We start from the raw sequence: 13,424 nt of genomic DNA, 5'->3' as shown, positions 1-13,424 counted from the left end.
ATGACACCCTGTGAACAATAATTACTTTGACTTTTGTTCTTGAGCTCTGACTGACACTGTGTTCAGGGCCTCCGTGGTTTCTCACGCACCTGGACCTGGAGCTTCTTTGGACTACAAGGCAGCAGCAGATAGATTTTTGCAGGGTGGCCCCATCCTTAAAGGATTTTGCCCAGCTTACCTCAGGAATTCTAAACATCTCTCTCTATATATTTTTTTCTACTTTAGGAAATCTAGGAGTAGTAATACTACTTTTTTATCATACACAAACAGAAATATTACTAAAATATAATTCTGAGTGTCACAATAAGAAAAACTATTATAAAATCAATTTTATGCCTGAACTGTGAGAGCTAAATCTCTCCAAACCCTCATGTTTCTCCAGTTGTGTTTGAAGGCACTCTTTTCCCCAGTTCTATCCTTATCACTTACTGCATTAAGGTAGAGATTTTACTTTCTCTTATATAGGGATTAACAGAAACAGCTTTGATTCGAAATCAGGAAATCTGAGTTTGAATTCCAACCCTTACAGTCTCCTGTTTGTATGACTTTATGACTACATGTTGGCAGTGGCATACTTAGTGAATGTGACACCAGTAGCAGATAATTTTTAACACCAATATGAGAAAATAGTATTCAATAGTAATCATAAACTAAAACAATAACTTTGATCCTTCTGTGAGTCTGATATAATAATTATGTATGTAAACTACTGTCAAGTAACTAATAAACTTTAATAAAACTGAAATGTCTGCAAAAGAAACAGAACTACTAAATTATACAATTCATGGGATATTTTATTTTCTTGATTCATTGTTTAGTTTTAAAATGATGAATAAATAATAAATTTCATGTTAATTATCCAAATCCAATAAAACTGTTCATGTGTGAACTAAATTTGCACTTATTGAACAAAAAATATTGCATTTTGCTGTTTCCCTATTTAAAATTTTATACGTCACATATAACGTCAGAATTGAACTAATTCTAGTTCTTTTTCTAAATCACTACAACCACTAGGTTACAGTTTATATTGAATCTGTTTTTTAAAAAGAGTTTTTGTTTTTTTTTTAATTAATTAATTTGGTTGCACTGGGTCTTAGTTGCAGCAGGTGGGCTCTTTAGTTGTGGCATGCAAACTCTTCATTGCTGCATGTGAACTCTTAGTTGCAGAATGCATGTGGGATCTAGTTCCCTGACCAGGGATTGAACCCAGGCCCACTGCATTGGGAACACGGAGTTTTAACCACTGCGCCACCAAGGAAGTCCCTGAACCTATTCTTAAAATGCAGGAATATATAGGGGTCAGAGACACAAAGTGCCTTCCAAGTGAGTAAGAAAGATTCTGAACTCTTAGGAATTTACTCTCTAAATGAATGCATGTAACTGATTCTGTGTGTGTGTGTGTGTGTGTGTGTGTGTGAGAGAGAGAGAGAGAGAGAGAGAGAGAGAGAGAGAGAGAGATTGACTTGGGGGGCAACACTGAGAGTTCTTTAAATTATCTTCCACATAGAAAAAAACTAATAAAGGAAAATGAAAATGTGCTCATTGGAGGCTTACCTCTGTATTATTAAAGTTCAAACAGTAATCACAGGAATTTTTTAGAATTTAGATCAACAATAGATTTTTTTCAGAGACAAGTATTTTATTACTAAGTCCGTGGTGATGATAAAAAGTAGACAGGCTTTTAGTCCAGCATTATCATTTTTTTTAATCTCTGAAGATGTACTGCTTATTTTTCACTCTTGGGGCAAACCCTGCCCATTGCCTAAATATAACCCTGCCACTGAATATAGGTCACAGAACCTCCTTTCTTCTACTCCCGTATTTTGATTTAATATTATTTCACTTGTAAGTTTGCACATTTTCCCATCCAGTTATGTTGGGATGGAAAGACTGTAAACCCTGAACCTATAACCTCAGAAATCTGGGTCAATATTGAGGCTGGCTTGGGAAGTCCATAGGCTTGCACAGGGTTTCTCTCTGAAACATGGACATCAGTGGTCAGAGAATGCTTACACAAGGTGACTGTGCTCACAAGCCCTCCCCTTCAAGCTCTTTTGATTTGGTAAAAATTACCTGGTGCCCCATATACCTCCTTGTCCCTCTCCCAAGTAAGTTGAATTCCGGTTATTCAATTGTACCGGCTTTTCCATGGACCTAGACAGGCTTTCAAAATAAGCTCAAAGTCACAAGAGTTTTTAGAAGTAAGACATGTGCCTAAGGATGATCCAACAGGCACACAAATCAGCTTTAACACTCATGGTTCCAAGCCTGGAGCAGGTTGTCCAACAAACCAGCCTTAAGATTAGGCCTGTGCACTAACCAACCTCAGTGATCACTGGGTAATACCTAGGTGAACCCTGACTTTTCTCTCAGTAAGGTAGTACTAGTCCATTACATAGCATTTTGGGTGCCAACAGTCAGGGCTGAACTATGCCAAAGCATATTTCACCCCATGAAGAAACTACTTGCAGTGCTGCATTCTGGATGTTTTTAAGAAATAATTACAACATGATTTTCTCCAAAAAAGAATTCTGTGACTGGACCTTCCAGAATTCTGTGACTGGGTCTTCTAGTTTCTAACTTCTAGTTTCTAACAGAAAAACAGTCTTAGTAAAAACCACTGGTTTGGGTTTGACATGGTTTCTTGTGTTGTATGCCTTTTGCTCTTAAAAACAAACAAACAAACAAAACTAAAGCTGGTTAGGATAAAAATTAAAATAGACAATAACAACAATAGTAACAATAATAATACTTTTGAGTATTTATTGTATACCAGGCACTATTCTAAGTAGTTTAAACTTACTCCTAGAAAAAAATCCTGAGGCTGATACTATTTACCAGGTGGTAGAACTTGAATCTACAACCTCTGGAGCAACTAGCCTGGGAAGGCAAACCACAGCCTCTGCTGCAATCAGCCCAGAAAGACCAGGACTTACTTGGTCAATGACTGCCAGCTTCCCTATTTTTTTCTTTTTTTTTTGCACCCTTCCAACTCAGAACCTACCAGAGAGAGCCCTAAACCATTATATAAGAAGCCCCTCTTGATAGCCCATCTCTAGCTTTCCCATGCTAGTAGCTTCCAATCAGAGCATACATGAAACCCCTCCTTTCTTCACTGTTGTCAAACAAAAATTGTACTGGACAGAGTTAAAGAGGCAAGGAAGACTTTATTCAAGTCTATTGCAATAGGGGAGAGAGACTGAACTCAACTCTTTTGAAACAAAAGGTGGGACAGCTTTTAAGCACTGGGGTGAGCTAGTGGAGAAGTACTAGAGGACCTTAGTGGGGAGGTTGGTCAAAGCCATTAAGCCATCCGTGTTTGCTAACTAAGGCTTATGAAGTTGGGCTCTGACCCCCCCCTTGCAGAGACTGGGAGTCAGGGGCCCCCATCTTTCTAGATTACATTTCAAAGGGATGGCTTCCAGATCCTTGAGAAAGAAGGTCCTGTTCCTGGGTTGTAAAACTGGCAAGACGTTGGGAGATTTATATCTCAAAGGGGCAGAGAAAGAAATTTACAATTGCAAGTTTTCTCAAGTAATGCTCTAAAGAGCTCAGAAGCTATAGTCAGGAAGAAACCTAAGGTTAAGTTGAACTGAGAATAAAGTTAAGATCATCTTGGTCACTGTAAAACTTTCCCACTGCCCCGCCTGCCTTTGCTCCCTGGCCCAGTGCAAGTGATGCTGGCTGACGCCCTTTCTATAACCAAGCTCTGAATAAACAGCCTCTGTTTTTCCTACTTTTGTGAAGCCTGCAGCCTCCTAAAAGTAGTCATTCTATCTTACACTTAGAAATCTGAGCTTGAATTTAAATTTATTCCTTGCTTTAAAGCTAACCAAGTCTTATGTTTTGTTAACTATTAGCTACATGGTGCCTAATAAATGATTATAATTCCTTATTCTTTCCAAAGTAAATTGGACTGTTTCTTATCTTCATCTACAGAAGAAAAGTTACAAAGATTTGCCCTCCCTCATGAAACAGCAAAGTACTGACCAGAGTTATAAGGAGGCCAGGGTGTCAAGAGTCACAGCCTGCTTTCTTATCTGAATCAGTTGATTCAAATTCAGGCTCTACCTCTCTCCCCACCCCCTGGCAATTCATTACAAGTGGCTGGCGAGTCTTGACTCAGCCTGCAAGTGTTGTAATGGGGCTTTCTTTATGACTTCCTGCCCTCTTCCCTTAAGGGGATTTTTAAGTAAGTATTGTTTCACATTCTTAGACAATAAAAGAACCATGTTTCTGAAATAGTTTGAACTCCAATAACCAATCAATCTTTCATTAGGAAAACTTTAGAATAATAAGGCTGTTTAAAAAAAACACTGAGAAGCTTTTTAGAGATATCTTTGCCAATTCACAAATCAACATGTTTCACTCTTTTGTGATCCTAAATGTTTTCATAATTCTACAAAGTGTTATTACCATGGCATTGTTTTCCATATAGAAAAAGAAAAACTTTTAAGTTTTTGTAAGTGACAAAGTAGGATACAGAACTAAATATAGCATATATGTCAATGCTTCTCAAACTTTAATGTGAATCACCCAGGGCTCTGGTCAAAATGTGAATTCCGATTCAACAGATGTAGAGTGGGGCTTGGAATTCTGCATTTCTTAAAAAACCATTCTTGGAGATGCCGAAGCTTCTGGTTCACAGACCCCACCTTGAATAGCATCAGTATACGTTAGTTTACATAAAGACAATACTCAGATTTTATATACAGGTTTATGATCAGAAAAGTGTATGTATATACACATTAAAAAATCAAATAAATAAAACCAGACTGGAAACATACCAATTACTAAAAGAGATTTGGGGTCATGGGTGAGTTTTTGTTTTCTTTTATTCCATTTTTCTTTTTCCTCACAAAATAACATTTCCTCAAATTTTTTTGCAATGAATATAACTTTTTCTGTTAACAGAAAGCATTTTCTCTTTCTCCTTTTTTCTTTCTTTTTTGTTTTTAAGCAGAAAGGCACATCAAGTGCTGGTGATGACCAACAAGAAGATTAGCAAGTCAAATGTAATGACTCTCAAAGGTGATGGAGGCTGTGGACAAAGGTTAAGAGAGGCTGACACTTGCTTGATCCATGGCAGTTATGTGACTATAATATGTGTCTTATGGTCACTTGAGTGGTCAGCTGACTTCCAAAGTCCTTGCTGTGACTTATCCACATAAGACAATCGTAGACGATCACACTTTTGGTGAGATGGAGGTAAGACCAAAGAGCCAACACCCAGTCATTCTCAGAGACTTCTTGGTATTGAGGATGCCCAGGCTTCCCTTCAGATTCACTCCCAGGACACTGTTTGGTTTCTTTTTTTTTTATTATTCATTCATTCATTCATTCATTCATTTATTTATTTAGGCTGCCTTGGGTCTTTGTTTCTGTGCGTGGGCTTTCTCTAGTTGCGGTGAGAGGGGGGTACTCTTCAGTGCAGTGCACAGGCTTCTCATTGTGGTGGCTTCTCTTGTTGAGGAGCACGGGCTCAAGGCTCACGGGCTTCAGTAGTTGTGGCACACGGGCTCAGTAGTTGTGGCTCGCGGGCTCTACAGCACAGGCTCAGTAGCTGTGGTGCATGGGCTTAGTTGCTCTGCAGCATGTGGGATCTTCCCGGACCAGGGCTCGAACCTGTGTCCCCTGCATTGGCAGGCAGATTCTTAACCACTGCACCACCAGGGAAGCCCCCAGGACACCGTTAATTGGGAAAAGATCCCTCAGCTTCCTCCCACAGCAGGGTTCTGCTTGGATTGGGAAAATCTGTGAAGCAAATTCAGCAGACTTCAACTTACTACTTTTTGCATCCGGGAGACATCTGTTTATAGAAGACGTATAAGCACATTATAGGCAGTTAGCAGCGGGGTTAAGTGCTTTAAAAATAATTTTTACTTAAAGGAAAGAAAATTAACCCAAACGTATTTGGATTAAAGGAGTCCAGCTGCCTTGAATACTTTTTTGACAGAAAGGAGATGAAATGAAAATTAATTGTGCCTATTCTGCTTTTCTGAGATGACAAGGGCATCAGATTTAAAATCCCAGAGGGCAAACAAACTAACCTGACAGGTCCTAAAGAAAGTACTCCAAGCTCCTACCTGCCAAGGGGAACTAAGCAGTTTGAGAAACCTCTTCAAAGACTGTCAAACATGGTGTACCTTAGGCCTCTTAAACTTAGGATGAATCTTATCAAAAGATGTGGGGGTGTGTGTGTCATTACTACGGAATCTAAGGAATTTAAATTTACTGATCCATTAAATTTGGGAAAAGCTAGAAATAAGACTTTTGTTTCAAGAATGCAGAAAAAAGTCCATAAAAACCACTGGTTTGGGTTCTATAAGATTTCTTGTGTTGTATGCCTTCTGCTGCTTTTTATTAAATAAAGCCCTAAAGCCTGGTTAGGATGAAAGTGAACTAAACAATAACAATAATACTAATACTAATAATTGCTCACTTTGAACATTTATTATATGCCAAGCACTGATCTAAATATCTTTCACCTAACTTAATCCTAGGAAAAACCCTATAAGATTGATACTATTTATTATCCCTATTTAACAAATAAGGACCCAGAGGCACAGAGAGGTGAAACACTTGCCCAGTGTCACACAGTTAATAAGAGGTGGAGTGGTTGTGAACCCAAGTAGCTCAAGTCCTGAGCTGGCTCCATAGGGAAGGCAACAGAACGCCGCTACTGTTTTTGGTCAACTTTAAAGAGGCTTTTTTTGTCTCTATTCAAAGCTCTATCACATGGGGCATATGTTGACTCACAACAACCGAACTTATTGAGTCAGGTCTGAAATTTGTCTGCCAAGAAGTTTAACCTCACACTGGAGCCAGGTAGGGTTGTTGGATGAAAAGATCATTCATTTCATGGAGTCTGTATTACCTTTTCTACCTACCAAGCAGTTTTGAGCACAGATGAGCTCAGGTGCTGAATTCCTCTCTCAAGTGAGGATCACACTGGCCTGAGAACTGCTAGTGGTAAATCTCAAGCCCACAGGCCTGGCCAGACTCAGGGACATCAAGGTGATCTTAGTAGTTCTCATAACTGACTGAGTCAGAAAACCTAGGCCGCCCTCACTCATCTTTTGACTCCCTAGAAGTAAGTCCTAAAGGCATCCCCAAACTTTTAGGAGGGAGGTGATCATATTCTTACCTACTTAGTAAGCATATGCAGTAACTAGCTTCGTGACCTACATAAGCCACATGGCTTCTAGGCCTAGGTTGGCTCAACTGTAAAATAGGGACATATCTTACCTATCTTGTCTGCCAAGAGGCAAGAGGTGGATCAGATGATATTTGAGGGCCTGTCAAGCTCTAAACTGAAAATAAGGGGCAAAGGAGGAAGAGTAAGGGAGGGGGCCCTGTTCAATAGTTTGCTCCTCAAAAGCCAGAGTCCCATTTGTTTTGTTAATTCCTGCAGTAACCAGATAACTCCTTCAGTTCATCAGTTCATCTCTAGAGGGGGTGCTTTGCTCCTAACACACCTACAAACCAGGCCCCACTACTAGAGTTAATAAAGATGGTGTTTAATAAAAAATAAACAAAATAAAAATGAGTTGTTTCAACAGCATCAGAAGAAATTTTTTCAACAGTATCAGGAGAGATTTTTTTTCAATCCAGTCTCGACTACAAATCTTATTAGTAAGAAACTTCGAATAAGAATAAGATATACAGTCATTTTATGGCAAACTATATATTTCTATCTACCTTTGGAGCAGAAGGTTTATCTGCAGTGTTTCAAACATTAATATAACTAAAAATTTCATATTAATAGCATTTTTACTGAACTAAATTAGATACTTGGGGTAAACCCCTTTGAAATAGCATTTCACCTTCAAAATTCAGTCTTCTGTTTCCTCCCCTTCTTTTCCTAGTTCCTCTCTTTTCTTCCTAACACTTAAAGGTACTAAAAAATTTTTTTAAAAAAAGAAATAAAGAAAGAAAGAAAAAGACGTGCACACCAGAAGACAGTAACAAAAAAAGATTTTGTTTACTGGCTGTTTTGTTTTAGATTTTATTTTCCCACTTTTTACTTTCTTTTTCAGTTTCAAAACAAGCCTCTCTCCCCATATATTCCCACCCCCACCCTTCTGCAGAGAGCAGACTTCAAACTTCACTTCTGCTTTCAGGTCTTAAAGAGAAGGAGAGGGCGGGGAGGCAGGAAAGTGACCAACTGAGAGTTATCTCAAAATAAAAATTAACAACAGATTTTCTTATTTCAAAATTCCCACGTTCTTCCAATTTGAAAATACCTTTCCTCCCCTCTTCTAAGGTCCCCAGACCGTCAGAGTATTTAAGCCACAGTATAACGGAGGTATCGTGTTGCTTGCAGTTCTTCAGTCTGCACTGGGTGCCCTGTGCCTCCCTGAAGCCTCTTAAAAGGTTCTTGCTGTCGGTTAATTTCAGGCTGGAGTTTCCGGAAGAGCATTTTCTTTTCTTAAGGATGAGCGCTCCTTCACCAACTCCTGAACGTTCCTCGGGCTCCTTCCTCTTCCCCACTGAATCTCTTCGGGGAGTCAGGTCCCGAGGGACCGTGAAACTCTCTCTCCGCGGCGTGGACACGGGGGTCTCTCTCTCCCTCTGTGCCGAGGGCTCGGGGTTCTCCAGGGGTCCCGGCGCCCCGCAACCGGTCTCACTCCGTGTTGGCGGCGAAAGTGACCGCGGTCATGGAGCGCTCCTCGGTCAGCGTGGTCATGCAGCCCTTCGCCCACGCGACCTGCAGGACTTCTTGTGTCACCTCATAATCCACGACCCGCACGAGGAGGGGTTTGGGTGGGTCCCCCGGAGCTTGGGAGGGAGCGTCTACACGGCTGCCAGAAATTCGCTTTTCCCGTGGAAAGAGAGGCGAAGGGCAGTCGGGTTCCCGGTCCTGTCCTCCCGCTTTGAAAAGGTCCTCCTCATCGGCCACTTCTTCCCGTACGGAGTCCCCCTGAGTCCCCAGCCACCTCTCCGGGTGCAGAAGAAACAGCACTTTCTCTCGGACCCAGGAGTCACAGTCCACATTCTCTCCGGCCTCGCGGTGCTCGTGGGCGCCGCCCCGGCTGCTGCTCGCCCCCGCCGCCGAGGGGTTCGGCGCGCCCAGGGCTGTGGGGCGAGGTCGCGAGATTCGGAGGCCCGCGGGGACCCGGGGCCCCCATCCCTGGAGGAGGGCCATTCATCCGATGCATCTTCCGCCGGTTCTTGCAGCGAACGCCAGCGGAGATCTAGGAAGCGCAGGACTGCCGGTCGGCCGCGGGCGTGGCCTCCGCGCGCCCCGCCTCCCGAGCCTGGGACTGTCCCCGCCCCCTCCAGCCCGCACCTCCCTCCCTCTCTCGCGGCTTTCGGGCTTTTTAAAGGCGAAAAGCCTCACTTCCCCAGCAACCCCACGATCGCCCCTCCTCTTCTCACCTGCGATCCTAGACCTGCGGCCGTGGTCTCATTTCTGAGTCTCTCCCCTCTCTCTTCTCAGTTCTATCCTAGTTTCCAGCCCACCACCGTTTGTCTCTAAACAACAGGAGACACCCTTGCACTGCACACACACCCGGACTGCCCCACGAATGCCCAACGCAGTGTATGTCTTTTTTCCAAGGACTCTCCTTGGAGTGGTTTTGGTCATAGGGGCATTAGTGCCTTTGATCAAAGGAAATAAACAAAACCAAACCGCTATAAGAACTTAAGGATTTAAAATTTTGTGTTCGTTTTTAAAATTTCCCCTTTCACTACTCCCCTACCTCCCTAACCCCCCCACCCCCCCACACCTCTTTAACCCCAGAAGTTAAAATATATATATATATATATATATATATATATATATATATATATATATATATATGGATCTCTGGGTAGGCTTTCAGAATCTCTCGTTGCCAGGCCCTCTGACACACTTAACTTTGCCTGAGGGTAATGCGGAAAGCTAGCTAACAGAAAAAAGGGAGCTTAGTTTGTGATTTCCAGTTTGTCCTCGATTACAGGTCCTTGCTTTATTAGAAAGTGTTCACTTTTCCTGCCTGCTTTAGAAAAAAATGACTGCAATGGTGGAAATTTCTGCCCAAACTTTGAAGGACCAAGTAGTATGGTGAAAGATATTTTGGAAAGAGAGGACCTTCTGGTGTCTGCCCAGTCATTTAAAAAAAAAAAAGTGTACAAGGGGTGAGAAAACCTGGGTCATACCTGGCTGACTGGATGCCTGACCTTGGGCCAGTTCCTGCTAAATTACAATTAACTGAATTTTTCGAGTGTATTAGGCAAGAACTGCTCTAAGCATTGGATATATTTAAACTCATTATTTTCTTTAAAATAATTTTCTTTGTTTCTTTTTGGCTGCGTTGGGTCTTCATTGCTGCGCGCAAGCTTTCTTTAGCTGTGGTGAGTGGGGACTACTCTTCGTTGCGGTGCGTGGGCTTCTCATTGCGGTGGCTTCTCTTGCTGCGGAGCACGTGCTCTAGGCGCGTGGACTTCGGTAGTTGTGGCTCTCGGGCTCTAGAGCGCAGGCTCAGTAGTTGTGGCGCAAGGGCTTAGTTGCTCCAAGGCATGTGGGATCTTCCCCGACCAGGGCTCGAACCTGTGTCCCCTGCATTGGCAGGCGGATTCTTAACCACCGCGCCACCAGGGAAGCCCAAACTCATTTATTCTTCACAGCAAACTAACGAAGTAGCTCTACAGTCTCCTTGAGAACTCTGAAGAACAGGGAGGTTAAGGTTAAATACCAATAAACAGTGGAGCCAGGAGTCTCACAAGTTTAAATGTTTGGTCCTATTTTAAATGACCTTCCTATTTTTAAACCTATGACTTCATGTTCTTTTCTGTTCATTTACTTAACCAGGAATCACTGAGTGTGTGCTAAATGTCAGCTACTGTTCTAGGTGATGAGGAAAGAAGCTGAATTGCTTGTCCTGTTGGAATTTTCATTCTTTACATCAGTTACATACATCAAATCCTGTTCAAACGTAGGAGATAATAAGTCAACTTTAACGCACATGAAAATCAACTGCAGGCTAATGCCCTACCCTACTCTTATAGGATTCTGCTCTTATAGGTTTCGGGGAGGGCTTAGAATGTGGATTTTTAGCAAGACCCTCAGCAATTCTGATGCTAGTGGCTCATGGACAACATTATAAGAAACATTACCAAAGATAATACTCTAGACCATAGATAAACTCTAGGCCTTTTTTTGCTGCTTTCATGTGGCAATAAGAACATTGTGTTTTCCTTCCTTGCAGGAATATTGGGAGAATTCCAATGAAGGTGCCTGTATTCTGAGGGAAGTGTAATGTAAACCACAAGATTTATTGCTTTCAAACTTTCATGCCAATGGGGACTGGGTGAGGGATTAGAGTGGGCATGGGGAATGGGGAAAACCTATTTGCTGAGGAGTGGGCCTGATTCATCCACCATAAAGCACCTGAATTTCTAGATGTCAAGAAGTTGTGTATTAATGCATAAAAGAATGTTAAGATGAAATGCCAAATAAATTAAACTTCAAAGAGATAAAGTCTAAAAAGAACATAAAACAAAGAAATAGGCAGCTTGCCTTAGGATAGTGGTGTCTGCTATGCTTTAATATCTCACAGTGCATAAAAGCCTGATAAAGGGTGCTGATAAAGTGAACCCATTTACTTCCCCTCTGAATTGCCTACTACCAACTCTAATTTAAGGAAAAGAGGCTTTGTCATAAGGATATTAGGAGATTTGTTAGGAGATATTGACAGATTTGTTGGGAAAATGGGAATACCAGACTTTAAAACAGGTAGAAATCAAAGCTGTTGCCGAGGGAATAAGGAGTTGGTACAACAGGAACAGATTTCTCCGCTGGATGGAATGCACTCCAACTCTCTCACTTGTCCCTGTGGCACTTACTCAGGAGTTAAATTCCACTCAGAAGTATCCACCTGGCTCAGTTTATGCAACCTGCTTACCCCTTCACAATACAGGACAGTAAAAGAAAAGGTACAAAGAAGACTTTGGGGGATCCCCTTGGCTTCTGTAATGGAAAAGCAAACAGCTGGACTTCCCCCACCTAATAAAACTGTATGATAGGGAAAGGTAACATTCCAAAAAAGAAGTCAGGGTGTTGTTAAGGATTTTTTTTTAATTGCACTGTCTATCACACTATTATAAACAGAGTGTGGATATGGGAGTGACAGGGTATTCTGGATAAGGCAACATGAGCAATGGTGCAATGGTGAATATGGAGGCACATGTAGAGAATAGTTTTGTCCTTGACATTTCTCTTCTCTCACGTCTAAAACACTCTCCATGATTTTATCCATCCCGTGGCTTCAACTGCAACCTGTACTCTGATGATTCTCCAATTTATATCTCTATTATATACCATGATGCTTATTTCCAGACTTGTGGTAGATTGTATTATTGTCTCAAATTATTTATTTCCTCATGCTGAAAGAAGATCATACTTCCTGGCTGTGTACCACATGACTTGCTATGCTCCTTATTCCCATACACTTCTCTACCCCACTGATGTTGACTTTGGCTATGTGACTCGCTTCACCTTAAACAGGTGTGACGTTGGATGCATTTGAGCAAAAAGGAGAAGAGTCATTGCAAGGTTGGCCCTGGGCAGGCCCCAATCAGAGCAGCCATCTTTGCTGTGATCTGGGAATGAAGACAGTACATGGGACAGAACTGACTGGAATCCAACAAAGTTACAGGAGCTGATACATATTCTAAGCAAGAAACAAACTTTTGTTATAGTAAAACAATGAAATTTGAGGGTTGCTTCCTACTACAGTCTAACCTAGTGGAAAATGTTTCTGTTCAATTTTCTATTGGACACCTTTTTTTTTGCGGTACGCGGGCCTCTCACTGCTGGGGCCTCTCCCGTTGCGGAGCACAGGCTCCGGACGCGCAGGCTCAGCGGCCATGGCTCACGGGCCCAACCGCTCCATGGCATGTGGGATCTTCCCGGACCGGGGAACGAACCTGCGCCCCCTGCATCCGCAGGCGGACTCTCAACCACTGCGCCACCAGGGAAGCCCTGGACACCTCTTTTGAATGTCACTTGAGAACTAAAATGTTGCCTGCCATATCAGTAAACAAAGGATGTTACAGCCATCAAGCCATTACGTTACAGCTGCCCAGACTGTGGGCCCTGAGGGAACTCAGGATGGAGGCAAAGGGGCTGCCCACTCCAAGCCCATCTAGCCGTCAGCCCAGCCCCGACGGTGCATCTAAGGAAACTCAGGATGAGAAAGCATAGGATAACTGCCCCACATAGCTAGTTGGCCCCAGATAGCTGGGGTGCATAGCACAGGGACGATTTCAGGGGGCCCAGACTCCTGCATCTTCCCAAACATAGAGAAGCGCTAAGCTTAACTTGAGATACCCGATTTTCTTTTATTAACAATAATCTTTTGATATTTCAACTACCTGGTTTTGTTGCGAAAACTCCTATACATCCTGGCTTCCCCCCTCCCACCCCCCGCCCTCTT

At 42.4% G+C, this 13,424-nt stretch overlaps 1 protein-coding gene across 1 annotated transcript; it reads right to left on the bottom strand.

Annotated features, from left to right (window-relative positions):
* Window positions 1-7,963: 7,963 nt before the first annotated feature.
* On the bottom strand, window positions 7,964-9,210 carry LOC308624044 (uncharacterized protein C6orf141). Its single transcript, XM_081246927.1, has one exon. It carries the CDS (start codon window positions 9,149-9,151, stop codon window positions 8,630-8,632), a length of 522 nt encoding a protein of 173 aa, XP_081103053.1. The 5' UTR covers window positions 9,152-9,210; the 3' UTR covers window positions 7,964-8,629.
* Between the last annotated feature and the right edge of the window lie 4,214 nt (window positions 9,211-13,424).

Source organism: Mesoplodon bidens (genome assembly GCF_964165515.1).
Source record: "Mesoplodon bidens genome assembly, chromosome: 10".
In the NCBI taxonomy this organism is placed as follows: domain Eukaryota; kingdom Metazoa; phylum Chordata; class Mammalia; order Artiodactyla; family Ziphiidae; genus Mesoplodon; species Mesoplodon bidens.
The sequence above is the reverse complement of the archived record's forward strand: the minus strand, read 5'-3'. Positions and strand labels throughout refer to the sequence as shown.